At 41.4% G+C, this 27,001-nt stretch overlaps 1 protein-coding gene and 1 long non-coding RNA gene across 3 annotated transcripts; one reads left to right on the top strand and one right to left on the bottom strand.

The window, feature by feature from the left end:
• Positions 1–674: 674 nt before the first annotated feature.
• pik3r2 (phosphoinositide-3-kinase, regulatory subunit 2 (beta)) lies at positions 675–26,842 on the top strand. Of its 2 annotated transcripts, none has more exons than XM_061294885.1 (16): positions 675–900; positions 6,518–7,367; positions 14,294–14,386; positions 16,351–16,428; positions 16,599–16,751; positions 16,835–17,045; positions 17,120–17,205; positions 17,285–17,387; positions 17,562–17,660; positions 17,754–17,934; positions 18,166–18,285; positions 18,479–18,621; positions 18,718–18,894; positions 18,985–19,056; positions 19,175–19,345; positions 19,435–26,842. In XM_061294885.1, the coding sequence occupies exons 2-16, from the start codon at positions 7,049–7,051 to the stop codon at positions 19,640–19,642; spliced, it is 2,214 nt and encodes a 737-aa protein (XP_061150869.1). In that variant the 5' UTR covers positions 675–900; positions 6,518–7,048; the 3' UTR covers positions 19,643–26,842. The 2 variants fall into 2 exon arrangements, with proteins under 2 accessions (XP_061150869.1, XP_061150870.1); XM_061294886.1 differs by lacking the exon at positions 675–900 and adding an exon at positions 4,951–5,081.
• On the bottom strand, positions 10,914–14,684 carry LOC133165325 (uncharacterized). The gene is made up of 3 exons (XR_009717562.1): positions 14,240–14,684; positions 11,739–11,823; positions 10,914–11,532 (listed from the first exon to the last, which is right to left on the bottom strand). It is a non-coding gene; the product is annotated as an uncharacterized LOC133165325 (long non-coding RNA).
• Positions 26,843–27,001: the final 159 nt, after the last annotated feature.

Genomic DNA, 27,001 nt, shown 5'->3' with positions numbered 1-27,001 from the left:
ACATTACTCTCCTGTGTTGAGATATGCTCTCAGTTATATGGTTTCTATTATGTTTTGTCCAAATGTTGATTTATTTTATTTATTATTTTCTTGTTATAATGACAGAAAATGTTGACTGTTCAGGGGTGTCAAACTCATTTCTTTCACGGGCCCCATTGTAGTCATAGCTTCTTTCGGAGGGCCATTATAACTGTCAACCCAAATAAATGTATGAGCACCTCATATTATATACAGTAGAAGCTACAAAACTGCCAAATAACTCGTTTTCAAATCAGACAAGTAAAAACTGGTCAAATATTTTAAAAAAATATATTATTAAAAGTGAAGACAATTTGCAATTCTAGTAATGACACACGAATTTGATGCACAATTTGTCTTCGCGGGCCACATACAAGGATGTGGCGGGCTGTATCTGGCCCCGGGGCTTGAGCTGGCCCCCCACCTGACATTACGTTTTTTCCCCCCTCTCTCATACAATATGACGTTGCGACCATTTTTTTTTTTTTTTAATTCTCACGAAATGAATCAAAGATTTGAATCGAATATTTGCAACGTGAATGGTTTCAACTTTCACTTTTTTAGACCGAGTCCATCCGGAGCCTGTGTTCGAACTTTTCCGTACCGCTTCGGCTTTTTCCGCTATCCTCCTGCCTCCTGGCTGTTCCCACGCCTCGACCACCCCCCTCCCCTCCCTTGCCGTGCTGGAAAATGGCTGTGCAGGGGAGCAGGGAGTTCTGAACGGGTAAAGAAAAAAAGGCGAAGGGAAAAGAGAAGAGCAAGCTGCGTGCACAACTGGAAGCTGCCGTGAAACTTTCCCCACATTGACTAATTCCTTCTGCCGTTTTGCAGAGTTTTGAACAACGCGACTAAATATTAAGAAGACTCAACAAATATCCACGGGTGAGTTTTCTCCTCCAACTTATTGCACATTTCCAGTACTGCGAGGCAGCCACTGTAACTTACTGGAAAATGGTGGAAGCCTCAAATCGCGCTTGGCGACACCAGCTTCGTTGCATCACATTTTTTTTCTGGACTTTTTAAAGCTAAAATTAAACTTGTACATTTAAATATCACTTGCGCAGGAGATGTTGCTAGCCGCCTTAATTGCATTGTGAAGTGTTGCAAAGTTAGTTTGCTTTTCATTTTGTAAAAAGTTGCTTTCTTGGAGTCCTGTTATGTTGTTTTTGAACTGATTTAGTGGAGAATGGTTCACGAGACGTTGACGTTTTGTTTTTTTAAAAAAAGAAAAAGAAAAAAAGAAAATACTTTTTAAAAGAAACTTGTCAAAACGCATGTGTTGAATATTATTGTAGCCACTGTAACGTTATGGACAGTTTGAAAATTAGCGTTTGGACTAAATAGGGGGGGGGGGGGTCTTAATTAATAACAAACTTAAAATATCAAGATAGTACATATAAAAATGTACCTCCATAAACATTTAGAAAGAAATTGTTCTTAAAGATTAAATGCAAAAGTATTGATTTTAAATGTTAAATACAACTGAGCTGAACTGTACTTTAGCGCTGACTCTTGTAGCACTAGTGCTATCTGCACCACACTTTGAAAATAACTGCATTATGAAAGCCTAATATCTCAGACCACTTGTGTGCACAGAGGTGGTAAAAGTATGCACACTGTGTACATAAATAGAAGTACAGTTATGTACTTTTGTTAAGCGACTCATAAAAACTGATTTAACCCCTGTATTTAAAGGGGAAGTCAAGTGAAATATTTTCTGAACAAAAAAATAAATTCTATGTATCCACCTCTTATGTAAACATTCGTGCAAATATTGCTTTTGATAAATATGAATTAAGGAGAGCAATCCACTTGGTTTTATCCATCTCAGGGGGTGGCCATTTTGCCATCCACTGCCACTTGTCGGCACAGCTCACCTGTTTTCTCTGTTTGGTCATGTGATGTTGGCGCCCTGAGGCACTGTGACGTAATTGTCAGTCGACTCCAATTCCGTTTACTCATCCCTATGGCGAGTATTTTTTTAGTTTCTTTTTTAAGGTAATTAAAATTTACTGTTAGAAATTTGATGGTTAAACAATCAATGTTAAATGAAAACTCGGATGGGACAAAATCAAAAGATATAATAATTATTTTTCAGCCAGCTAAAAATGAAGTTTAAAAATGATCTAAATGTAAAAAAAAACCTATTTTTTTTTAACTGAAAGCTACTTCAACTGGTAAGTTATTGACTAGTTTTGCTATGTTTGGCAATTTAAGATGCCATGTCAAATAGCCAAATTCACACCAAATCCAATTTTGTTCCAGATTTGACTCGGAAACTATCGCTAAAAAGCATTAATTAACGGAGCCTCTCAAATCCACTTTATCCTTTTGTTTCTAACTTGTTTGTTCTCATTACACAATGATACCAGTGTTACTTGTGTACAACTGCTGTAAAAAGTTTAAAGGTTAAAACAATTGGCAAATATTAGCCATTTGGCTGATTTATTTTGGATGATGTTTGAAGAGCCATAATTGGCTGATTTAATCAGCCTGGTCCTAATTATATTTTAGATACAGTGGCCAGGGGAATTTACTTCTACAATCATGCCATGTTTGTGGTTCAGTGTGCCGCATCAAAACATACTTTTTCTTGTTGCAGTAAGATGGTTTATATGTGCACAAGTCGTAGTTTTTTTCTTTTAAATATGATTCTCCAGTTGTGTTGCTCGGTGTACTTTGGGCCTATTTCCAAGAGTCTTCATTTTGAAAGTGGCTAAATCCTCTCTAAATGCTAAGCGTGACTTTCCAGAGGAGTTGGAATCAAACGTATGCTCCTTCACTTCACATTTCACCAGATGGAGTCCAGCTGGGGTTATTTTTGTTCGAAATCCTCCTGCAGGGGAGGCCCAGTTAAACTGAAATGGTGCAATTTGATCAAAAATAGTAACAGACAATATCTTTAGGCCCCACATTCTAAACGCGTGAAGGCTTTTTGTTAGGGCAAGGCTAAATGGTTGAAGTGGAGAAACTAAACAATGAACCGTGGATAATAATTTGACAGAAAATGATGGCTGGAAGAACATTTGAAAAGGAAAGCATTTGATTGTGGCTATTTTTTGTTTGTTTGTGCTCCCAATAGAAACTGAGCAAAAGTGAGTTTTGTGACCCGCAATTTATTGGCATGTTGCAAATGTTTGCATTAAACAACATCAGTGTCACGACTTGAACATTGCGCAATACCCAAGCCTCCATTTTAGGAGACGACGTACTCCTGAAAGGTTGGCCTGTCTCTAGTCTCCACTGTGGCGCAGGAGATTTTTCACTTGCATGTGGCTCCATGGCCCGAGGCCAGGCCAGGCCAAGCCAGGCTGCATGCGTGGTGCCTCGATCGTCAGCTAGCCAGCAGCACGGCCAGAAAGTCTCAACGCAAACTTGACAGCATTAATTGGTTCCTTCCATTCAGTCGCCATATATATAGATAGATAGATAGATAGATAGATAGATAGATAGATAGATAGATAGATAGATAGATAGATAGATAGATAGATAGATAGATAGATAGATAGATAGATATTTTTTTTGTGTAGACGTGCCCTCTAGTTCAACATTATATGCAGATGTTTGTTCACCCAACTTGGTGTGTGTCGATTAACTACTGCAAATGTTTGCAGTTGTTGACAGTTGGTTCTTCTGGAAGCAAAATGTGCCAAATTTGGCTTCACCTTATTTGGTGACGCAATTAGACGTGACTCTTGATGGAATGGTGACGCTCTTACTTTTGAGTTTGTTTGCTAAATCAGACATCTGAGAAAAGATTGCGCAGGAGCATGTTGCGTAATCTCACCAGCAAGAGAGCATACTGGATATTTGTCGGACCTTGTGGCTAAATACCGTACAATGGTAACATTTTTTTTTTTTTTGTTAAAATATTGAACTCATTGTTTTTATATACAAATTTGCTTTCACTTCTAATTTTTATTATTGGTTTTAAAATTAAGAGGACATAGGGATGCTAATTAGTGTAGTTCTAAAATACATGACTAAAATATAACTAAAGGAATAAATAGCCATAAAAGTAATGACAATTAAATACACCAACGTTAAACATGAATTGGGTTAAATTCCTCGATTATTTTGTTTTTATTTGATGTACATATTTCATAACTCCAGTATAATGATACTAATATGCCACTTAGTTGTCACTGTATATGAATATGCTGGAATGTTTGCCACAATTTCCACAAAATGATGATTTTTTTGTGTGTCTGTCATCAAATATGTGGCTTAAGTATCAGATAAGGGTCCTACGTGTGATGAAATGGTGTATTTGTTTGGGTCAGATGTATGATGGCTGCCTAGAAACATTTTCTAATATTAGAACGTTTCCTTGATTTGCCCGGCTTCTCTGGTGACTGAGTAGCACATGGTGCGCGCGGCAGCCAATCGGATGGCGGGAAGAGCTTTCCCTCGCTCTAGCAACAGTGAGTTACTTGCTGCCTATTCATTAATTATTTTCCCGTGGTCTCCCTCAGCCGTTTGGAGTCCGCTGACAGCAAAGTGCTCCATTTTTTTCTCGCCCGCTTTCTTTCTAGAAAGTTGTGATAAAAACAACAAAACAAAAATGGATCTTGTGATGCCGAGCGGGCCAGCTGCTACCTCGCACGGGGGACTGCTTCTTCAACACTCTCTGAGCAGGACTTGGGCGACTCTTTTTTCACCTTACACCACTCGAAACTGGATTAGCGTGCGAGGGCGCTCGCGACCACGTTTGCCTTTGACTTTACTTCAACTTGTTCCCAGCCGGAGCCTTCGGACTGTAAACAAACCAGACAGCAACTGGATCAACCATTGGACTTTTTTGCTGAGTGAGGATGGGGAAGGGGGGGGGGGGTGTCAGTCAGAGGCAGGACTGTTGGGGGGGGGGGTAGAGCAGGTGGAGGGAGAAGGGAGGGGGTAGGACTAGGAGGGGGGGGGGTTATGGTGGTGTGAGGACTGCGGGCTGTGGTTGGGTATGCCAGTGCCACGTGTCTAGCCTGGCACCTCTCGCTTCTCGACTGGGAAGGATGTTGAACGGAGAGTCTGGCTGAGTCTGTCCGGCTTCTCTCTCAACCAAAAGTGGGGTGAGTGCTGTACTCGGCTGCATCGTCTCGACGTGATAACTCTTCGATCGCTATCTTTTTTTTTCGTTTCCCAAAAAAGGCGAAATGATATCGTACGTCTACACGTTTTAATAAGGAATTTATGTTCTCTCCAAAAGCCGTGAGGGGACCACGGTGTCATGTGGTTCGAAAGCATTCCTTTTGGTATTCATAGCTAACGATACGATTATGCATTTGTTTTTATTTATTTTTTAAAGCGTGCGCTCACCTACTTTTATTTTCGTGCCTGCAATGCATCACTCTCAACAGTATCTATTCATCCAGCATTTTTGGTTGCACAACGTTGGGCCTTCTAAAGCAGGCCTAAGGTTATTTGGTTTTGAAGGGTTTTTTTTTGGTTCTATTTTCCCCAACGTATCTAAATAGCTTGCGACTCTTGCCACTGAAAACCAAAACTTGCATCCAGGCCGTCCTGGCTTGTCTACCTTCACCCCTGATAACACAATCATCGTCCTTGGCTGGTCTAAAGACCGCAGATGTTGTCGGCCCTTAATCGGCAAACCCTAATCTCTTCCCTTCTTCCTCGCTCGCCATCTCTTCGCTCGGTCCAGTTGCCATTTTCAAACGGAACTTTATAACATTCGAGCCCGCTAATGTTTCGGATACTGCGGGAAAAGGACGCTAACATATTTTTGGTCACATTTTCAAAAAACTAACAATTAATCGGATGAAATTTGTGGCCTTTGGACGCAGCTCTGACGTCTATTTAGTTTTATTTGGCGCATTTTTTTGCGTCGCCTGAACGCAGTGCGATTTCATGTTCATATTTTGTGTTTTACGTGATCGGCATTGGCATCACTTGACGCTACGAATCTGTCATCGTGACACTGAATGATGTAGCTCTTTTGACAGAATGAAGCCAAAAACATTTTGCAGGCAACGCAGAGTTGCTTTCTTTTCTCTTCTGCAGAAAATAAATTACTACGAAGCCTCTTGCATGTTCCGCCCAATTCTAGTCCCCCCCCCTCCCCCCAGCATAAACACAAGTCCTGTTTTCCTTTGCATGCTCCTTCAACGAAAATGTTTTTCTTGGGAATTGCATGGCACGATTTCACAGTCAAAGTTCATGTTCCTGAGCAAATTGTCGCATCGGTTCAAGCCGTGAGTGTGTGAATGCAGAGAGAAGGCAATGGAGGCTCCCGTCCAGGGACCAAGTCTGCTGTTGGTTATGACACAGCAGCATCGTGCGATCCGTGTCTTTTCCGAAGACTGCACAAATGCATGGCGCTGCCACCGTTCGCCATTTTCATGCGGTTTGAAGCTTCGTTGCACATAAACACTGTAGGCACCGCTATATTTATGCTCGGCTCGATCGAATGACTTGCACTTCATGTAAAGATGTTTTTAAAATTCACTTTTCACATTTTTCTCTTTTTCTGGGTTTTAATGTCCTGCAGGTTTCTCATAATCCCTGTCCAGAACATGTGGGAGCTTTACAGAACCGAAGAGGATTAAAAAGCGTCCCACTCCGCCACTGGTACACCAATTTAGCCCACTTCATTCGACTGCAGGGAGCAGACGATACACGGCCAATTTTTAACCCGACTGCTCCCGTAGCATCCAGCCGCCAGCAGGTGTTCGCCGCTGTAAGGAGCATGTTGCCTACGCTCTCCCTCTGCTCCATCATCTGGCTCAACCGGGGTATCAAGTTGAGGAAAGTGCACCACTTCAACACCGGTCAGGTCTGAAATAAGCGTGCGGAGGTCAAGCGCTACCTTGCGGACTTGTAAAAATGCTTCTAAGCTTCGGGTGACTCCGTGGGTCCCGTCCACCCCCACTTAAAGCCACCCCGCAACATCCAACTTGTCGTCTGCTGCGTTCCCGTGGGGGGTTTCTGTCTAGCCGGACTCACTTTTTGCAGGGGGACTTGGCCCGCACCATATAATCCTCCACTGGGCAGCCATTTTGAATTGTGCTTCCCTGGCAAAATGGCAACCGAAGGTTTCCAGTACCGCGCCCTCTACGCGTTCACCAAGGACCAGGAAGAAGACTTGGATCTGCAACCAGGGGACCTCCTGATTGTTAGCAAGGCCTCGCTCCTGTCTGTAGAGAACTACCAAGAGGGCTGCGCAGAGAAGCCAGAGTGCCTCGGCTGGCTCCTCGGTTACAACGAGCGCTCCAAGCAGAGGGGCGACTTCCCCGGAACGTATGTCGAATATGTGGGCCCTGTCAAGATGGCGCTCCCGTCCAGTCAACCCAGGTCTCAGCGACCCTTACCGGTTGCTCCAACACCAGACTCATGCCAAGGTAAGGTCAATTGCATTGTTTATTGCAAATGAAGGTGATGTTTCAATATGATGCTGGAATATTAGTTGAAGGAAAAAAATAATAATTTGAGTAAAAAATGAGGAGTTTTTATTACAACTGAATTGCAAGTCACTTTCTCAAATTTATACACAATCCCTCCCCCCCCCCCATACACTAGTATGAAAAACTAGATGCATAGAACAAGACAAACAGAATAAATCCCATCTGATACAAAACAAAATGTATCATTAACAAATGCATTTGAATACAAATGTTAATTCCCCTAGTACCGAAATTTTTGGACTATAAGTCGCTCGGAGTACAAGTCGCACCAGCCATAAAATGCCCAAAAAAGTGAAAAAAAAAAACCCCATAAGACGCTCCGGCGTATAAGTCGCATTTTGGGGGGCAATTTATTTGACGAAAATCCAACACCAAGAACAGTCATGAACGAGCAACAACAGGCTAAACGATAGGTATGCTAACGTGACATAAACACAAACTAAGAGCTGAGAATGGCCCTGACGTAAAATTCAGTTATTCCAAAAACTATTACATAAATAACACGTTAATAAAACCCTCTGTGTCCCTCCAATTCATTAAATCCATCGATCGTCCTTTGTCAACAATGCGTGCGCGCTGCTGACGGCGCTTGCACTTCAAAATATTCCACAGGCCCATATAACGATATATAAATTATATATCAAATAAGCAATAATGTTATCAAACCATCTGTGTCACTCCAAATCATTAAATCCATCGATCGTCCTTTGTCAACAATGGGTGCGCGCAGCTGACGGCGCTTGCACTTCAAAATATTCCACAGGCCCATATAACGATATATAAATTAGATATAAAATAACTATTATATAAGCAATAGTATTATCAAACCATCTGTGCACTCTTAAATCATTAAATCCATCGCTCAAATTCCCCGTCCTTTGTCAACAACGCCGCCCGTGCGCCCTGACGTCAGTCTCGTCGTTATTCCACAGATCTACTATATAACTATATTGTAGTGTTAACAAAGTTCAAGGAAAGACGTGGGTTTGGTAAACGGCTCTTTATTTAACAAAACAAACTTCCAGGCGTGTGGCGCCTTGGACTTCCAGCCACGGAAGTGGAAAAGCGCTCCATAGAATAGGACCAGGCGTGCGTAAAAGCCATGACCGAGCCCCATCCACCGTCGCCGGACACCCACCCGGCCGAGCGCCGGCCCCAGACTTCCATCCACGGAGGTGAAATTTAGCTCCATAGAATAGGACCGGGCGTGCGTAAAAGCCATAATAGTCTGTGTCACTCCAAATCCTTCAAACTCTTCGTCCTCCGTGTCTCTTAGAAACAAAGCCGCTAATGATGTACGTGGGGCCCTTCGTCATCTCTGTCAACCCGTGATCGAATCTTTGTCCTTTATGTAAACAACCGCCGCGCTGCTGACGTCACTTGAAATTCAAATTACAGCAATCCCTTGGTACATTGCGGTTCGTTTATAGCGGTTTCCCTTTTCTGGGTTTTTTTTTGGAAAAAAAAACACAAGTCGCTCCTTATTATAAGTCAAAACTATGAAAAGAACCGCGACTTATAGTCCAAAAATTACGGTAAGCTGTTTTGTAATTTTGTACAATACCTTTACGGAGATGGGCAATTTAGCACTGCTATTGTAATTGGTATTGTTGCATCCCTAAATTTGATAGTAAGCCGTAAATGAGAAGTGAACTGCAATGTCAAATAACATATCCCTATTTCTTTAATGGAGATGGGATTTTTTTTTCGCTAGACATTGCACATTTTATTTGTATGTTTGTCACTCAACATTCTACATTTTTTTCATACACAAAACATAAATTCAAAAAAAAAAACACTCCACCCAATGTGTCAAATTCAAAGATAATACTTTCCCCCATTCATAATTACAAAATTGCTTTCAAAATCCTAAAACAAGCAGCAAGGAATGTTCAAAACAGAATCTGAAGAAAATATCAATCAAATTGATGGTGTGTTGATAGTGTTAAATGTACCTTAATTAAAATGAGTTAGAATGCGCTTGCTGTAATTCTCATAAGTGTCTGTATTGCCCGATCAAATGTGATTAGCATTTCTTTATAATACAAGCAAATGGATATTTCCTCTGGGACTATAAAGGGTTCATTTAATTCCAGAGAAGCTTTCCACCTTGGCAACACCCTCTGGATTTCAGCCGACAAAATCAAGTGTGGAGAGCCAGCATTGACTAAAAAATTGACAAGCAATCATTCAAATCTGAAATACTATTACAATATAAAGGTTGTCTTCAGACCATTAGTTCAGTACTACAGGTTCGGCAGAATTAAAGAATTATTGTCGCTGCATTAACCTGTACTCAGAAACCGTATTCTGTGTCATTCTCCCTGCTTTTTGGACAGATGGCAGAGCTTTGGCTCTGAACACGTAGGCAGTGAACTCTGCATTACCTCAGCTCAAAGCAATTGGGCATTCATTGCACACACAAGTACAGTGTCCCCCATTCGGATGGTCAATTTTTCCAGGAAATTCCCTGTTCTTTTCAGAAAAGCGCTTATCGCAAGAGACGCACGTGATTTTGTCAGCGCAGCTACATTTGGCATGGAGGTCCAGCAATACAATGTAACCATTTCATTTTCATAGACCCCAGACAGCTTTTGCGGGGCACAGGGAACAAGCCCTACCACGAATAGTAAAAACACAATTCTCACACTCTCAAAAAAGCTTGAAATTGCCTATATTCATTTTTTAGATCCATAACATTTGCCATACCTCAATTTGAATGACTAATAAAACATGAGCAAATGCGCGAGCCATTAGCTAGCTAGCTAGCTCCGAGCTAACGTACTTTTGGTGCTCCTCCCGCCCGGCAGACCATCTCACTTGGAAGTTTAAATAACATCGGGCCCTTCTGTAAATTGTGGCATCCAGGGATGATGCATTTTTGGCACGTAAGCAAAGCTAGCTGCTGTAGAAAAAAAAACCTGAGTAGGTAAATTTGTTTAGAAGGAACTGCAAATATGTGGGAGCTCACTGTATTTAATATATTATCGCATTTGCCCCACAAGCAAAAACTACAGCTATAACCAGAATTAGTCTTTTTTTTTCTCTCTTTTTCTTTTGATATCACACTTTCCTTGGCTTCACCAATTTCCTGCTGAGGTGAACCGTGATCTGGCGTGCTTGCAAACCCTTCTTGTCCAGCTTCACTCTCTCGATTCACATACACGTCTGATACGGTCTCTGGGCACCCATAAACTATGTAAGCAGGGCCAGTTCTCAGAAAGGAGAGACCCCCCCCCCCCCCCCACACACACACACACTACTTGGAAAAGCCTTTCAAAGAATCCATGAAGGAGGTGGGAGAGGATCCGAGACACCAGAGAATAGGAAAAGATGTGGACAGCCTGAAAAGGGAGGGGAGGGTGGGGGGGGGGGGCATGGCAATGGTGAAAGCTAAGGCCAAACCATCCATCTGCAAGCATAGCAACCAGCTGGATTTGGTTCCTCAACTTGAGCAATTGCAACATGTTTCAGGTTGCAGTCCTTGAGTAAAGTGAACATTAAGAATGCACCAGTACTGCTTTTTTAGACCAAGTTTGAGTATTCATTTTTGGTGTACTTGCAGACACAAGTACCAATACTTGATGATGTCATTTTTTGTGGTGAAAATGTGTTTAAATGTATTTAAATTTTAAACACAAACTTTTCATAGACCAGATCCATAGATCTTAGTAAGGGTACACGTATACAATAATGTACTATATCGTCACCACAACATTCTTAATTCAATTTTATAAGATTCTCTGCATGATATATTAGAACGTTGTAGTTTTTTTCTTGTACAAGTTTTATTCAGTATCAGAAATCAGATTTAGAATTTTGTGCAAATCAGCTGCATTTGTCGTCTAGGCTTGAACTTGAACATGTGTTGTGAGAGAGGAATGGATGGTCTTGCCCGCTCTTGAAACATTGCGTGTCTGTTTAGTCGGGGTGCAGTGGAGACATGTCGCCATGTAACTTGAGCGGCAGCATTACATACTGCTACACGCCATTGGTGAGCCAGGCACCAACTGGTCTTGTCGCCACTCAACATAACAAACACATGTTTGGAATGACCAGCATTGTGTAATATTGGCCGCTCCTCTCTTTTTAAGGACTTGAGCTGTTAAGAGATAGAAACATAAAGATGACTAAAATACAAATTAGAGATGTATGATACCACTTTTTGCCAGACTGATACCATTACGAGAATTCACTCTTTGACTCATCTTTCACTCATAGGTATCGAGTACTGGTACCTCTAGTAATTTTATAATTTAGATTTCATTTAACAAATGTGCAGAATAGTTCCATTTGCTGCCAACTTACTTGATGTCAGATTTTGGTTTCAGCACCCTTCACAAATACATGTTGATCCAATACCCCGATGGCTGGAATTGGTACTTGCCTGTCTCTAATAAAAAAAAAAAATTGTTAGGATAAATAAATATAAAAAATGCAGCTCATACCATTCATGCAAATTTTTAGCAGCTTTGAAAAATAATTTTTACGAGCGTGGCATACCACTAAACGGGAATCCAGTGACATAGTGTTCTTCCCCCCCCAACCACGAGTTGCATTCCATTTAGTGGTTAACTTTATTTTTGCACCGAGATGCGATTGATCGACCCTCAGTTCCGTAAGATTAGCTTGAATTGACGAGCTATAATAACATCGCCTTTAGCAAGAATTTGGAGACACATCCTCCCCTCAACCCTTCCATTTGCCTTCTTTATTGCGCACAGCCAGGCTTGACTAGTAATAATAAGCCCTGCAAGCCTGCATTTAGCCACATCTGTATTTTAAACTTGAGTTTTCGACCCTTTTCGTTCCAGGCCAAGCGTCTGACTTTTTACGTAAGACAAATGGCAGCATTGAGCGGTTGTCCTCAAGTCAACCTTTGTTTGCTTGGCATGGACCTTCAGCAGCTGTGCGAATTATAACACTCCGATGTCATGAGCAAAGTCAAAGGTTGACGTCAGACTCTTTAGGTTTTTTTCACAACCTTAACATTATAACAGTACTGCACAAACACTCAAACCTGTCACACTTGTTCCAATCTTAGTCTCGCCGAATACGCAGGTAGTACGGATTCTATCAGGACCAGCACAACTTAGCTTGGGCCACCATCCAATAAGGGTTAATGTTGGACTCGGGAATGGTCCCTTGCGAGAACCAAACATCCAATCAGATGTCAGATCTGCTGCTCTTTCTTGTTTGGCACGCTCAAACATGGCGAATAAAAAACTTGAATCTCACACGATGATATTTTGTACCGGCGTTAAAGTCTTCAATTCATTTAGTTCCTTTTGGCTCAGTGACGCCATCTGTCAGCCTTCCTGCACAATTTTAAGATAATCGCATTTTCTAATACAGGGATATTGTGGAGAATGCTAACGTGCAATGCCGCTTGGAACCAACTGTCAAGTCAGGACTGCACATGTACGTACATCCAAGTGAGTGCTACTGGGTTGAGAGAAGAGGGGGAAGGGGCCTGCACGTCCAGATGGCCGACAGGGATAAAGAAGTGGAGGTCTGTCTCTGTGCACGCTGAAGACGCTGCCAGGCAAAGTTTTCATGTTTAACTGGCAGGCATGGAAACTGAGAGAGAGAAGGAAATGGAAGGGGGGGGGGGGAGAAGTTGGATAAAAAGTTAAGAGAACAAAAGGCAGTGAAATGGAGAAAAAAAGTCCTGGTGAGAAGCGGGAGAAGGAATGTTGGAGCACAAGATAGAAAGACATTCGGGGAAAGTGAGGACAAGAGCAAGAGAGCAAGAATGGAATGTGCTGACACAGCGTTTCTTGTCTGAACTCCCCAAATTAATAATCAGCTGCAATTGAAGAGGAACAGAAGCCTAGTGCCGAGCCCCGGTCAGGCCCGGCCCGGCTCAGCCCTGCTCGGGGTGTTACCCCCACCACTCTCAACCTCCCTCTCGTCCACCGCCCCAGCCAGCAAACAGCTCTGCTCCGGGACCGAATAGGAGGTTCTGCGTGCTTGTATGTCCTGGCTGAGCAGCACCTGGCGAACTGCCATAGGGCTTTTGCTTGTTCAGGAGTTTTGATTAAATCCTTTATTGTGCTCCACTCACGCAAAGAGCTAAGGCGAAGCAGCGAGCAGGACAGTCGAGTGGAGGAAAGGAGAGAAAGCTCGACAGGAGAAAAGAAGAGGGGGAAGGAAGGAAGAGGGAGGGAGGGCAAATTTTTTTCACCCTTTCACTCTCCTGTAATCTTTCACTTAAACCCAAGCCATGTTTGGTTTAGTATACGGACGGTTGCAAAGTCCAAAAACAACTTGTGTTACTCGTAAGCTTTTTAAGTGCACTTTCTCATCAAATGGTAACTTAAAAATTATCTATTTCCAATTCTAAAGTGGATTCATAAATGATTTTTTCAGTCCCCCTATGAATTGGTCAAGCCTCTCATTCAGGAGCCGTGCCTGCTCACAACTGATGACAACGCAACCTTACATTTTTTTCTATCCAGTAAACTCAAATCATCACAATTCCTGCGATTGTTGGTCTTTGTCCTTTTACACATTTTTGAGGTCACACATTTTGTAGAAACCAAATCTTTTCTGCCCCAATGACCACAAAACAATGGTGAATTGCTATTATTACTATTAAAACTTCAAACTATTAACTTTTCTTGGAGTAAAAATTTGTTTTTGATGAACCCCATGGCGAAGTATTTTTTTAGGTGGTGTCCAAAGTTCGAGAACCACAGGTTTCCGTGGACAGGTGTGTTTCCTGCCAAACAGGCTAAAATTACTTTTTATATGCTGACTTTTGCATAGTCATGTGTTCTTTAACATTGTATACTCTCGCCAAGTACCTAAATGATCCCCCGTTTACTGACGCGTAACGCTGATTTGCGTTGTTGTTTCAGCTGCTTCGGTGCCCGACCTGAGTGAGCAGTTCACACCACTAGAGACGGCTCCCGCCGCCCTCGTCAGCCTGATCCAAGCCATAGAGCAAAGAGGTAGATTCTATATCCGTATCGGGCAGCCAAGTGAATCGCCGATCCGCCTCGCTGTGTTTCCATCCATGTGCGACCGTGTCCCTCTCGCGCGCCATCTGCCTCTCGCCCTCATGCCAGCCTTAGCACAAGTGTCGCTGTACAGACAAGTGGATCCACTCGCGTGTTAAATCGCTTGTCCAAGTGACATTACCTCCTTTGTTGTCTAGTTGCACGTATAAAGACTCAAACGCAGACCGGCGACATCTGTTTCATTTGACAACTGCAACACGGTGAGCACATCGCGCAGTACTTCCTGCCGTACTTGTGCACGGTGTCTTTGTTGTAATTGGTCAATTTCAATTTAAGTACAGAACATGGTGCTTTGACTTGCGGATAGCTCACTTCATTGTGTAACAAATCAATTTGCTCAGTTGAAATGACCTGAATTCATTCCAGCCCACAAGAAAACATGTTGCATGTTTTTAAATCAAGACAAACCGAACCTTAGCGTATTGGTACATGATAAACTACAAGGTATGACGATTAAATCGGATTAAAGGATATACTGTATTTTCCGGACTATAAGGCGCACCGAAAAACCTAAAATTTTCTCAAAAGCCGACGGTGCTCCTTATATCCCGGTGCGCCTTTTTAAAAATGGACCAAATTCCTAAATTTAAACTGGCCCGAAGCATTGTGTCATGAAATCAATCATATGTGGCCCGCTGAAAACTATGAATCATGAATCAAAAAGACTATGGATCATCATTTTGTGATGATAAAGTAATTTGTTGCGTCTGGAGTTGAAATAAAATATAAAATGGAGAATTATTTGATTTGAATTAAAAATCTGACATGATGCATTAATGGTGCGCCTTATAGTCCGGTGCGCTTTACAGTCCGGAAAATACGGTAGTGTAATTACTTCACTGGTTCTCTTATATCAAACAAATTATTTTAGGTGCATTACCTGACATGTTTCGGCAGGTACTTCCGCCTTCATCAGAGTGTCCATGTGTAATTGCTCAAGTCAACTCAATTTTATTTATTGAGCATTTTAGAAACATTATAGCAGACCCACACTGCAAGAAATGGTATAGCAGAACTGAGATCATTTTAAATGGATTATTAATATTCAACAAATAATAAATATTCAATTGCAACCAACAGTAATGGTTCAATTAAATTTAAGTGTTTCCTTAAAAGCTAGCTTGAATATCCATTCCATTTATGCTAACAAATGTTAGCCTAATAGGATAATTGCCATTATGAGCGGTCTATAAAACATATGAAACTATAAAAAATAAACTAAAACTACCCGAGAGGCAGGGTTGTCGAGAAATGACCCTCCTGACGCAAACGTTCGAGACCCAATGTTCCTGGAGGATTTTATGCATTGGAAATGAGTAATGTTGTTGCCCAGAGTTCACACCGTGTTTCCAAAGTGGAAATAGCGGGGGAGACAAAGTTGCTTGTATTGGCTTGTATTGTATGTGGAAAATCTTAAAATGTTTCTCTTGAGTTGGCCGTATGTGGAATTACCAGATGGTTTTTGTGGATGTAAAAAAGAACAAAAACATCCATGCATGACGTTGGACCTAGGTGTGTCCGCCCAAGTGTCATAAATGTTGGTTACACTACTCTTCCGAGTCAAATTCATTTAAGAATTCATTCATCTCATTTTATCTCGCATCGCCCCCTGCTGTCAACTAAAATTAACACCGCAGTTGCCTCAGCCTCGAATTGTGAACGACATGTGACCGAACCCAGACAACAAGTGAGCCGTGAAGTTTGAGTTCAACTATAGTGTGTATCAAATCAAATGAGCAGTTGATTAAGATTTCACATGGCGCCTTCTTTACCCTGAATTATGCTGTATAACTCTTATTCCACAAACAATATATTAATCAGAGTTTAGTGGTTTCATTAGTGCTGGCACATATAATTTAGTGGATTTTTTGTTTTGTTTCCTGCTCTTTTCCTAGGTCTGGACTCCCCAACTCTGTACAGGATGACTAAGAGTTCCTCCATTTCAGACAGTCCACTGCACAGTTTGATTCCAGGTAAATTAGCTTTGACAACTTGTAGTTGCCCTAATTATTCCTTATATAGCGCTTGCAATGATATGTATCCAAGGTTCTGATGTCGGAGAATAACATTTTTTTTTTTTTTGTGGCATGCATTTTTAACATACTGTACGATTGGTAACATTGTTGACTATCCTTTTATGCAGAGAGTGACATCACTCAGACAGATGTGGGCATTTTGTCAGAGTGTGTCTTGCACTACCTGAGAGACCTTCCCTCACCTGTCATCCCTGCCTGTACCTATGCTCATCTACAAACTGCCGTCACGCAGCAGCAGCAGGACCTACAGCAGTCGGCGGGTAGAGAGCACTTTTGATTACCCCTATTCAAGAATGATCTTGCATGCTAATGACTGACATTGCTACGTGAATCGCTCCTCCAGGTGGCGCAGTAGCTGGCAGCCATGACAGAGAGGTAGGCCGGGTCCTCGAGAGCTCCGCGTCAGTCCCTCTCCATCACCGCCTCACCCTGCAGTACCTCCTGGCACACCTGGCCAAGGTGACCCAGGCGCAAGCCAGCAACGGTTTGGACACGCACACGTTGGGCAAAATCTTTGGACCGCTGCTGATGAGGACAGGCCCCGCCACTCCATTGTAAGTTTGACAATAGAACTTAGATATTAATTGTGGCTGCCGTGCAGAGCAATTATCAAATAATGGTTTGGCAGGTTGTCGTTGGATGAGGAGTTGCCTGCCCTTGTAGTGCAACGACTTCTGATTGAGAGAACTGCAGAACAAGACCTCACACCACCAGGTAATTTTTGTCTATTCGTTGTTCCCTATTTACCAACAGCAGGGGTGGAACCAGAGATTTTTTACTTGTCTGATTCCAGTTCTTCCAGCAAAGCCAACAAAGACAAAAGTCACACCCACAGCCATGACGGACACAAGCACACTTCTCAGTGATGCTGAATGGTACTGGGGAGAAATATCCAGGTAGGAATGACTGTTAAAACTCATTTCTTTCATTTAATAATAAATGTGTTCATCTTGATAAGCACATAGTTAGGGCCTTTTTTTTTTTTGCAAGGCCAGTGACTTTGGAATGTATTACATTTTGTAGCTGATCAGTTGCAGTGGAAAATGTCAAGTATTTTTGCTCGTTCGCAGGGAGGAGGTAAATGAGAAATTACGAGACACTCCGGATGGTACTTTTCTTGTACGAGATGCCTCGAGCAAACTGGAGGGCGAGTACACCCTCACCCTCAGGTGAAGAGACACTATTGGAATTGTGCAAGATCTCAGAAAATTATAAATGGAATTAAAATTCAGTTCATCTTTTATTTTTTCTGCCCATTATAGGAGAGGAGGAAACAACAAACTTATAAAGATTTACCACAGGGATGGCCTCTATGGCTTCTCAGAGCCTCTCACTGTCCTGTCCGTAGTTGAGCTGATCAACCATTACCGGCACGAGTCCTTGGCCCAGTACAACGCCAAGCTAGACACCAAACTTCTCTACCCTGTTTCCAAATACCAACAGGTTGGTGCAATTGGCCACAAAGTCAACAACATTCATGAACGTTAACATTCACAAGGTTGACTTAAGTCCATTCTTGGATTTTGCGGGCTTCACAAATGTGACCCGTCCGAGTTGAAAATAGCACCTTAAAAGCAAACAAATGAGATGTAGAACATAAAAATTCAATCCTCTTCAATCTCAGTTTGTAGTGTCTTTCTCAAGACTTAAAACCTTTGTGTTTGCATGGTTCAGCTGGTGAAGGAGAACAGCATTGAGGAGGTTGGTGAGCAGCTGAAGATCTATCATGAGCAATACCAAGAGAAGAGTCGCGAGTACGACACCCTGTACGAGGAGTACACGCGCACTTCACAGGTATGACTTCGTTTAAGAATGTTTTGTTGTAGGCTATATGTATGGAAAAAGAGAAATGCTTATTCAGTTCAGCTCATAATTCTACCTGAAATATCATGTGGCAAACTAAATTAGGATTTTAAATAGATAAATAAAACCAAGGAGAAAAAAACAACAACTTCATGGTCATTGGTCAATCACAATCCTATGACAGGAACTGCAGATGAAGCGCACAGCCATCGAGGCCTTCAACGAGACTATCAAAATATTTGAGGAGCAATGTGAGACTCAGGAACGCTACAGCAAAGAGTCCCTGGAGCGCTTCCAGCGCGAGGGCAATGAAAAGGAGATTCAGAAGTGAGCCAGAGTTTTGCTTCATGGGCTTATTCACAATGTGCCTGTTGTGCGACATGTTTTGACTCTGACATTGTTTCCATTTTTCCGTCCAATCAGAATCCAGAGCAACTCTGAGCGTTTGAAGTCTCGCGTGAAGGAAATCCACGACAGCAAGCGAAAGCTGGAGCAGGACTTGCGAGAGCAGGTCTCTGATAACAGAGAAATCGATAAGAAGATGAACAGCCTCAAGCCGGATCTCATGCAGCTACGCAAAATTCGAGACCAATACTTGATGTAAGGCAACACACGTACATGACACGAATTTGGTCAAATAAATTTCCTGGCTGTGAGTTTGCACTGAATGTATGTCGGTCTTGTTTTCAGATGGCTGACACAGAAGGGTACAAGGCAGAAAAAGATTAACGAATGGCTGGGTATAAAGAACGACGCTGACGAGTAAGTGTGTGTGTGTGTGTTGACACCCTGCTCAGGAATTGGTGACGAATACTGCAGCACATTTAGCCGAAAAAAAGAGATCAGCATCATCTCGTAATTACGGCGTCCGCTTTTTCAGCTCGTACTCGCTGGAGGAAGACGAGGGCTCGCCCCATCATGACGAGTGCACCTGGTACGTGGGAGACATCAAGCGCACCCAGGCCGAGGAATTGCTGAGGGGCAAATGTGACGGAACCTTCCTCATCCGTGAGAGCCAATCACAGAAGGGCTCGTATGCCTGTTCTGTTGTGTAAGTCTACCTTTCCGTTTGATCGCAGGTTAGTTCTTTGGATACGTGAGCTTATTGGGTATTGAGTAGGTTCTTCCCCCTCGTTGCAGTGTGGATGGAGACACGAAACACTGCGTCATCAACAAGACGGCCACAGGTTACGGATTCGCTGAGCCATACAATCTCTACTCCTCCCTCAAAGATCTGGTGCTTCATTACAAAAACGTCTCCTTGATCCAACACAATGACCAGCTGAATGTAAATCTAGCATACCCAGTCCTCGCCCGCTCTCAGAATCACAGCCAGCACCCCAGATGAATTCACCACCAGCAGACAAGGGGCACAACCAGGGAGGGGGGGATTTTCACTCTCATACATTGGGGAGGGGGCGGGGCTCTGTTCTTGGGTTTAAGTGGCGAGTTAAATCATCTTAGCAAGCATGACTCTCTGGCTAGAGGCCAGGGTGCATATTCCATCGGATCCCAGAGTGGCTACGAGCACGTCTTGCTAGCAGCATGGCTTCACAACCCGCATAGCGACTTGTAACTTCAGCACTGTTACACTTGGCCCGTCTTTAGCCAGCAATGGCTGCACAGCAGTGGTTCTTAACCTGGGTTCGATCGAACCTTAGGGGTTCGGTGGGTCGGTCTCAGGGGTTCGGCAGAGCCTCCACTGCGGAGGTCCGAACACACCTGATTTATCGTGTAAATTCGCGATAACGTATATCTGAACTGGTCTCGCAAAGGCTCACTGATTTGCAGGGATATAATTTGTTGTGAGTTCATGCATTGTGTTGGTTTTGTTCTTTGAACAAGGTGAAGTTCATGCACGGCTCATTTTGTGCACCAGTAAAAAAAAAAAAGAAATCTGTCTTGAATTTGAAAAAATATATATTTTCAGGGTTCGGTGAATGCGCATATGAAACTGGTGGGGCTCGGTACCTCCAACAAGGTTAAGAACCACCGCGATGCAGTGTAGGTTGCACCAACTCAGTGTGGAAATTGTACAATAGCACACAAAAATAGCTTCTCATTTAGGAAGGTGATTTTTTATTTTTTTATTATCTTAACAGGAGGCACTTTTTTTTTTTTTTTTTTGCCTTAAACACATGATCGCTGTTTATAGACAAAGGCCCGAACTGTTATCCCCAGACTGCCTGCAAACTCTCCATAGACAAAAGCCTGAGCTGTCATCCTGTGAAAAGGACTGGCTTGGCTCAACCAGGCTGCTCGCTTCACACCTTAAGTCGGCTAAGAAAGCATTGGACCGGTGTGGTGTTGTCACTGGAGCCTGGGGAAGGGGGAAAGGTTGGACATTTTGCGGAGTGGATAGTTTTAGGGGCTTGTAGTAATTGAATTTGACACTTGCGTAAGTACCATAGTGATAGCTTTGAATGACCACAAGCCTGTGTCACTAGTAGAGAGCGAGTCGGGAGAGAAAGGCTGTCAAAGTAAACAAAGCTGCTGCTTTAAAATATACCTTTTTTTTGTAAGGTGTGTGTGTGTGTGTGTTGGGGGGGGCTTTATTTCCAAGCGCCTTGGCTTGTTGCTCTATCTCAGCAGGCCTCCTTTTAAATTGACGAGGGATAACTCAATTAAAAAAAAAAAAAATGAATGCACGGTATATCTTGAGAAATGTTTCAGTCACAATACACTAGCTTAGCTGGGCAGGTACATTGATGAATGCAGTTCCTCAGGATGACTGAAAATAGTGGAAAATGCATCCAACTTGTTTTTGTTTCCTTCCTTCTCTGAGTCCTTTTCAAGACTGTAGCAGCTGTAGCCATTGACTTAACTGTTAGTGCTTATTGTATGTGTCTGCTTCCTATATGCTAAAGAAGGCACTCGCAGAGCATCAATCGATGTGATTATTATATCTTCGGTACTGTATTTGCTTTTGTTCCTAGTTCGACTGTTTCTCTGCGGTCCTTGCAGATGTCTTTTGAAATAATATTCATTCACGGTACTTCCCCTTCCTTGCGCTCGACTGTTGGTTTTATCACAAGCTTGACTCACAGAGCTGTAGATCTAATGTCTAGAAAAGAAAAAAAAAAAAAGAAAAAGCTGTATAATAAGCGTATATTTCAGCCATACATGCAGTCGCTGTATGCGAGCTCGTGTTTTCTTGTTTTCAGAGTGGCGCTTCGATTCCATTTCCAGCATCCAGCTTATGTGAGCCAAATGAAGGATGTCTTTTCCATGTAGCAAGAATGAATTCTTTTTTTTTTTTTGCGGTCAGAGAGATTACCGGAGTCCTTTGTGTTTCTTTTCCACTTGTCGTATATGAACAGTGCTTTACAAATTTATGAGACCAGTGGTTCTCAAACATTTTATCTTTAAAAAAGTATCATTAACATTATTGTGAGCTACTGTAACAGTAAGCACAGTTTGAACATGAATACTTTGCTTAAATTTAGGAAAATTAAAAACCAATATTTACTATATTTAAACTGATAAACTAATATAATAATAAACTAACTAATTTAAAAATATAGTCAAAATGTATTCCATCAAAATGTATTGCTCATCAAAGTTGCATTAAAATTCTACCTAAATGTTTGATTTAAAAAAAAAAAAAAAAAGCACTTCTTAAAGATTGAAGGGTAATATATTGAACATAGAAGTTAAATGCAAGTGTATTTGGTCACGGTCACCAGCCCCTCAGGCGGGTTTTTGACGACTTTACAGGGAGACGATGGCAATGACGGTGGGAAGATTAGCTCAAGTGCCTCAGCCTTTAAGGTGTCGCTACAATCCACATGTGCCCCCATGTATATTTTGCTGTTTTTTTGGCAATACAGCACTTTGGGGTTTCCCGCTTCCGCCATGAAATGGCCGAAAACATTGCTGCTGCCCGATGTGACTTGGCTAGCCAGATGACTAAAATACCGTCACAGAGGGCAACAGTTACGTTGGCATGGTGGCCGTGTATTTCACACCATCGTGCTTCCACCCTCTGGCCCGAATCTCCCTCCTCATCCCCACCACCTTCGCCGTCATCACATTCTGAAAAAGAAAGTGACATACGATAAAGATCAGGAATTTTTTGGATCTTTTTTTATTTCCATGTCGTTCCAAGTCTGTGAAAAGAACCGCTAAACTGGGGATTTGGGGCTTGGAATGATTTTAATCTGTAAAGTTCTTTGAGTTACAATTTTTCTTTTATATGAAAAGCGCTCTATTGATGAAAATCTATTGATAGCGGAAATTACGCAATTTGAAAATCATTGCTCTAATAAATTTGCTCAGCACTGTACATTGAAGCATGACGCGTGCTTGTACTATGCACGACACACTCGTATGCGGAGATTTGCTTTTCCATTTCCACACCGCTTCTCCAGTATTCAGGTCTCCCTTTCAAAGCACAGTACTCGCTTACACAATTTCCATTAGGAATCTCCCCGCTGGGCAAATAAGAGAGAAGCTGTATTTTTTCTAGAAGGGTTATGCAAAAGAGACAGGTCAGTAGTTTTGGATTTTAAAACAATGGCCAAACTCAGCTGTAGAACATAAGTGTGTGATGAAGGGCTATAAAATCTATATTTTCTTTTTATCACAAAGATACAATTAACAAAGTCCGCTTTCAGTTACAAGTCAATTGCTCACTTTTACTGACAAAGAACCTTCTTTCGCAACACATACACGACCGTGATCTCGTTTGGGCTTTACCGCTGTTTACTAACATTTCAATTTTTTACTCGGAGAGGCCCTTATGTTTTTATTTTTATTATATATAAATGAGAGCGACTTTCCAAATATTCATTTCTGCCATCTTATCCAGGTCTCTTCAGTTGTACTGTACTTTGCACACACTTCTTTGGCAGAGTGGCTCATAGAGGTGAGGTCAGCGCTTCTGCTCAGAGGGCTTAAAAAAAAAAAAAAAAAAAAAAAAAAAAAGCAAGTGAAAGATTAGAAGTGCCTTGCATTAGTAATGATGAGCGCATCCTCTCTGTCTTGTTGTTGGAGCCACATTCGACGCCCGCCATGATTTTTATCTTTCTCAGCAAGAAATATGTGTGTTTGTGTTTTACATGTCAGTTTGGCTTTAGTTGTGCCTTGTTGTTTAGATGTATTTTTGAATTATTACAAGTTCTTGGTCCAATGTGGTGTACTCTCACTTTGCACGCAAGCTGTTTTTTTCCCAGTTCAGATTTCTCTTGTTTATGTTTCAATAAGATTCAGATGACAGTGTGAACATCCGTGGCTAAGTGTAGCCGCTTGGAGAGTTACTTGCCTGCAGAATTGATGAAAAACTTGTTCCGTGTGAATTACTAGGTCAAATTATCTGCCGTTGCTAACATCCATCATCTTGTTTGTTGGACCAACACTTATTTTGAACAGCACTTTTTTTTTTTTTTGGTCTGTTCCACACCAAGTCACTACTTTGGGATTTTAGGCTTGCGGGTGAAATTTTTGGAAGAATCTAAAATGCACTGGAGAGAGGAACCTCATTTGATATTTGATGAGTTTGCCGTTGTTTTGCAACAAGGAGATTAATGGCAATATTCACATTTCACTTTTCTTTCTTTCTTTGACTCTTCCAGTCCCAAGGCTTCAGTCAGCATATTTTGTCGTTACTCTCCTGGTTCGAGAACAGTATATTGAAACGAATTTTAGGCTCATCTTCCACATTTTGCCCGAAAGTTTAATATCGCCAACTTTTGACAATACTGGAAGTAGTCTATTAAACTGTACCCAAAATGTGTGTTGAAGCACAGTCGGTCGGCGCTGCTAAATTGCATCGAGACCACAATTTCTTACACGGGCCAGTTTAGCATTATAATAGAAACGTTATTGTCATTGTCCCCGGTCTATGTCGAGAGTTACGGATCGGAGTTTGAGTGCTTTGAGCCGTTAATGAATCTTAGCCAGTGAACATAAAGGCGTCGCGTTAATTGAGATTGTGCGATTGTCAGTTGTTTCAGGGATGTTCAGGTGACTTTGGATCTGCTTCCTTTTAGGCTCTCAGCTTTTTGTAGTCCACGTAGCTCAGTGAGGTGAACGCTGCCATATTTTGTGAGAGGTAAAGCAATTTTGGTAGCAGATAGACACGACGCAGGCATGCGTCCAGGACTCTGCACGCTTCGCTTTTCTTCCTGCTCGTGTATTAGATATGCATTTTGTGTCCGTGTATCTTGAAACACGTTTTTCTATACGGCAAATAATCATTTAAAGAATAAGATATTTTTTCATCAGCTTTGGTACACTGTATATGATCTTTCTTGAAAAGGCCTCACACGCCCCAAGCACATTTTTCACTGACGACGAGGAACATGCAAATTGGTGTCTGTACAAGTTTGAAATGTGAGAGACGTAATACAGAATAACTATTTTGAAGTATATACTTAGATATCTATATTTTTGGATGATGTAATTATCATTTGGATTGTGCTTGAAACAAATCGGAACGAGGCGTTGGGGGTTATCTTCGTGCTCCGGCGGCGGTGGCTTGGAAATCAGGGCGAGCAGTTCGTAAAACGCACGCAATTTTACTAATCAGCTCCCGCAAGCTTCAGCGTACTTCTCATCAACTACAGTATATTCAACTTGATAATCGGGTGCATTCAGATGATGAAGCAAGCTCATGTACATGTGTTGATATTTTACAGAGCCAAGGCTATACAGTATGTTCAATGCATCTTGGCTGCTTTGCATTTGTTTTTTTTTGTTTTTTTTTAAAATATTCAATGTTTTTATTTTTTATCTCGAACTCTGAATCTGTCATTGTGATTTGGAAGATTTGAGAGTTGTTCTGTGACCGACCACGAAAGAAAGAAAACGCCAAATGTGGGCGAGTGGTTATTGTCAAAAATCCACCACAGACAAAAAGTGGAGTGACTCTGGAGGAGCCTGAATTTAAATATAAAAATTGGTCGACTCGACTGAGGGTGTCGGCTACAATTGGGGAAAACGCGTATGCCGTTTTCCAGCTCACGTTCACTCCTTCCTGCAGATCTTCACAAAATTAAACAATGATGACATTAGAAGTGTTCCTTTATGGTGCCTGACGATATTGTTTTTTTATTTAGCTTCTTGGTTCTGTTAGAATTGTTCGTCTGTGTATTGATTTTTGTTTCTTTGATTTATGATAACCTTACAGAGCCTATACAGAAAAAGATAAGCTAGCGTGAATTTTGTTTTTTGCTCAATACAGAAAGAAATACAAATGTTTACAATATGTAATTAACCAAATAGTAAATACCCATTTAAGAATCAATCTATCCCTCAAAGTGGCCATGATTGATTTGCATTTCTTTTTTTTCTCCTGTTGTTATAAACTTGAATATATTGCTTGTTGTTGTTTTTTTTCCCAGTTAACGTTCCTTGATTTTGTTTGACTTGTCAGAACAGTGCTCCCTCTATTTACCACATTTGTTTTTGAACCTAACCTGCTTCAGAAAACACTGAGCCTTGTGTGTTGCATCTTTTTATTGTTTGTATTATAGTACGGTCATGACCCTCAGATATTTCACGGGGTAGCAATTTCATTGTAAATAACGAAACATAACAGTAAACTATTAAATGACACCAACACTATAAATGACAATTCAAGAAATCATGCTTTTTTTTGCACTATTTGAAGAAAAGGGCATGATGAGTAAATTTCATTTGTCTAAAAGCTTGTTTGATTGCTTTTTTCCATTTCCTAAATGCTAGATTTTGCGGTATTAGAAATGAGAACAAGATAAATCGTAAAATTCTTTTTTTTTTTTTATCATTATTCAACTCATATGAAATAAAAAAACAACTGAGATATGTACTGTAGTTGCACAAGTGTACACACACACACACACTCTTAAATGATGAATCTTAGTCCCAGTTTTAATATCACGGAACCGTGTATACCCACTCAACAGCCAGTTGTCTCACACGATTGAATATTAACATTAAAATGTTAAAGAAATGATTGGTTGTCATGCTACAAAAGGCTCAACCAAATACAAATGGCTCAATAATAATACCGTAATAATATGCTATTGAACAGTGGAATTGAATGAAGCAATCACACAAAGCCACACCAAAGTACAATTGAACTGAGAGGGAGCACTGTTGTTGCAGCCTCTTGGTTGCTTTGTGTGTAACCCATGTTTCCCAACCTTTGAGCCAAGGTACATATTTCGCATTGGAAAAAGGTCTCACAGCACACCACTTGACACAAATTTCACAAAAAGGTGCTTAATTCCTCTGTCATCTTGTGGAAAGACTGTTAATTGGTCTGCCTGTTACGATACATTGTTGGCATAAATAAAATAATACAAATATTTTTGAAGTAAATCAAATATATGTCAATTGCCACAGCACACTGGTTGGGAATCACTGCTATGTAACTCCTGTGCACAAAAAACAATCTGTGTTCACCCTCAGTCTGTTGGTCTGACATACTTTACATACAACCTATTTCCATTCTCATGTACAGTCTGTAGTTTTATTCATTCACACAGGTACTCTTTCATCTATATGGTTCTCTCTAGCCTGATGCAATGATTTTAAAAGACAATAAAATATACAGTATATAAAATATGGTCTAGTGCTGTCTGGTGAAAATTCTAATGCAACATCAATCCTGTTATACAAGACACTGCAAATAGTGGGATTGGCATTCAATCAAGATGGGAAAACTTTATATCAATTTGCCATTCAATAGTTTGTCTTTACAAAAAAAAAATCAAAGCAAATG

Source organism: Syngnathus typhle, linkage group LG13 (assembly GCF_033458585.1).
Source record: "Syngnathus typhle isolate RoL2023-S1 ecotype Sweden linkage group LG13, RoL_Styp_1.0, whole genome shotgun sequence".
In the NCBI taxonomy this organism is placed as follows: domain Eukaryota; kingdom Metazoa; phylum Chordata; class Actinopteri; order Syngnathiformes; family Syngnathidae; genus Syngnathus; species Syngnathus typhle.
This window is presented reverse-complemented; position numbering and strand designations above follow the sequence as displayed.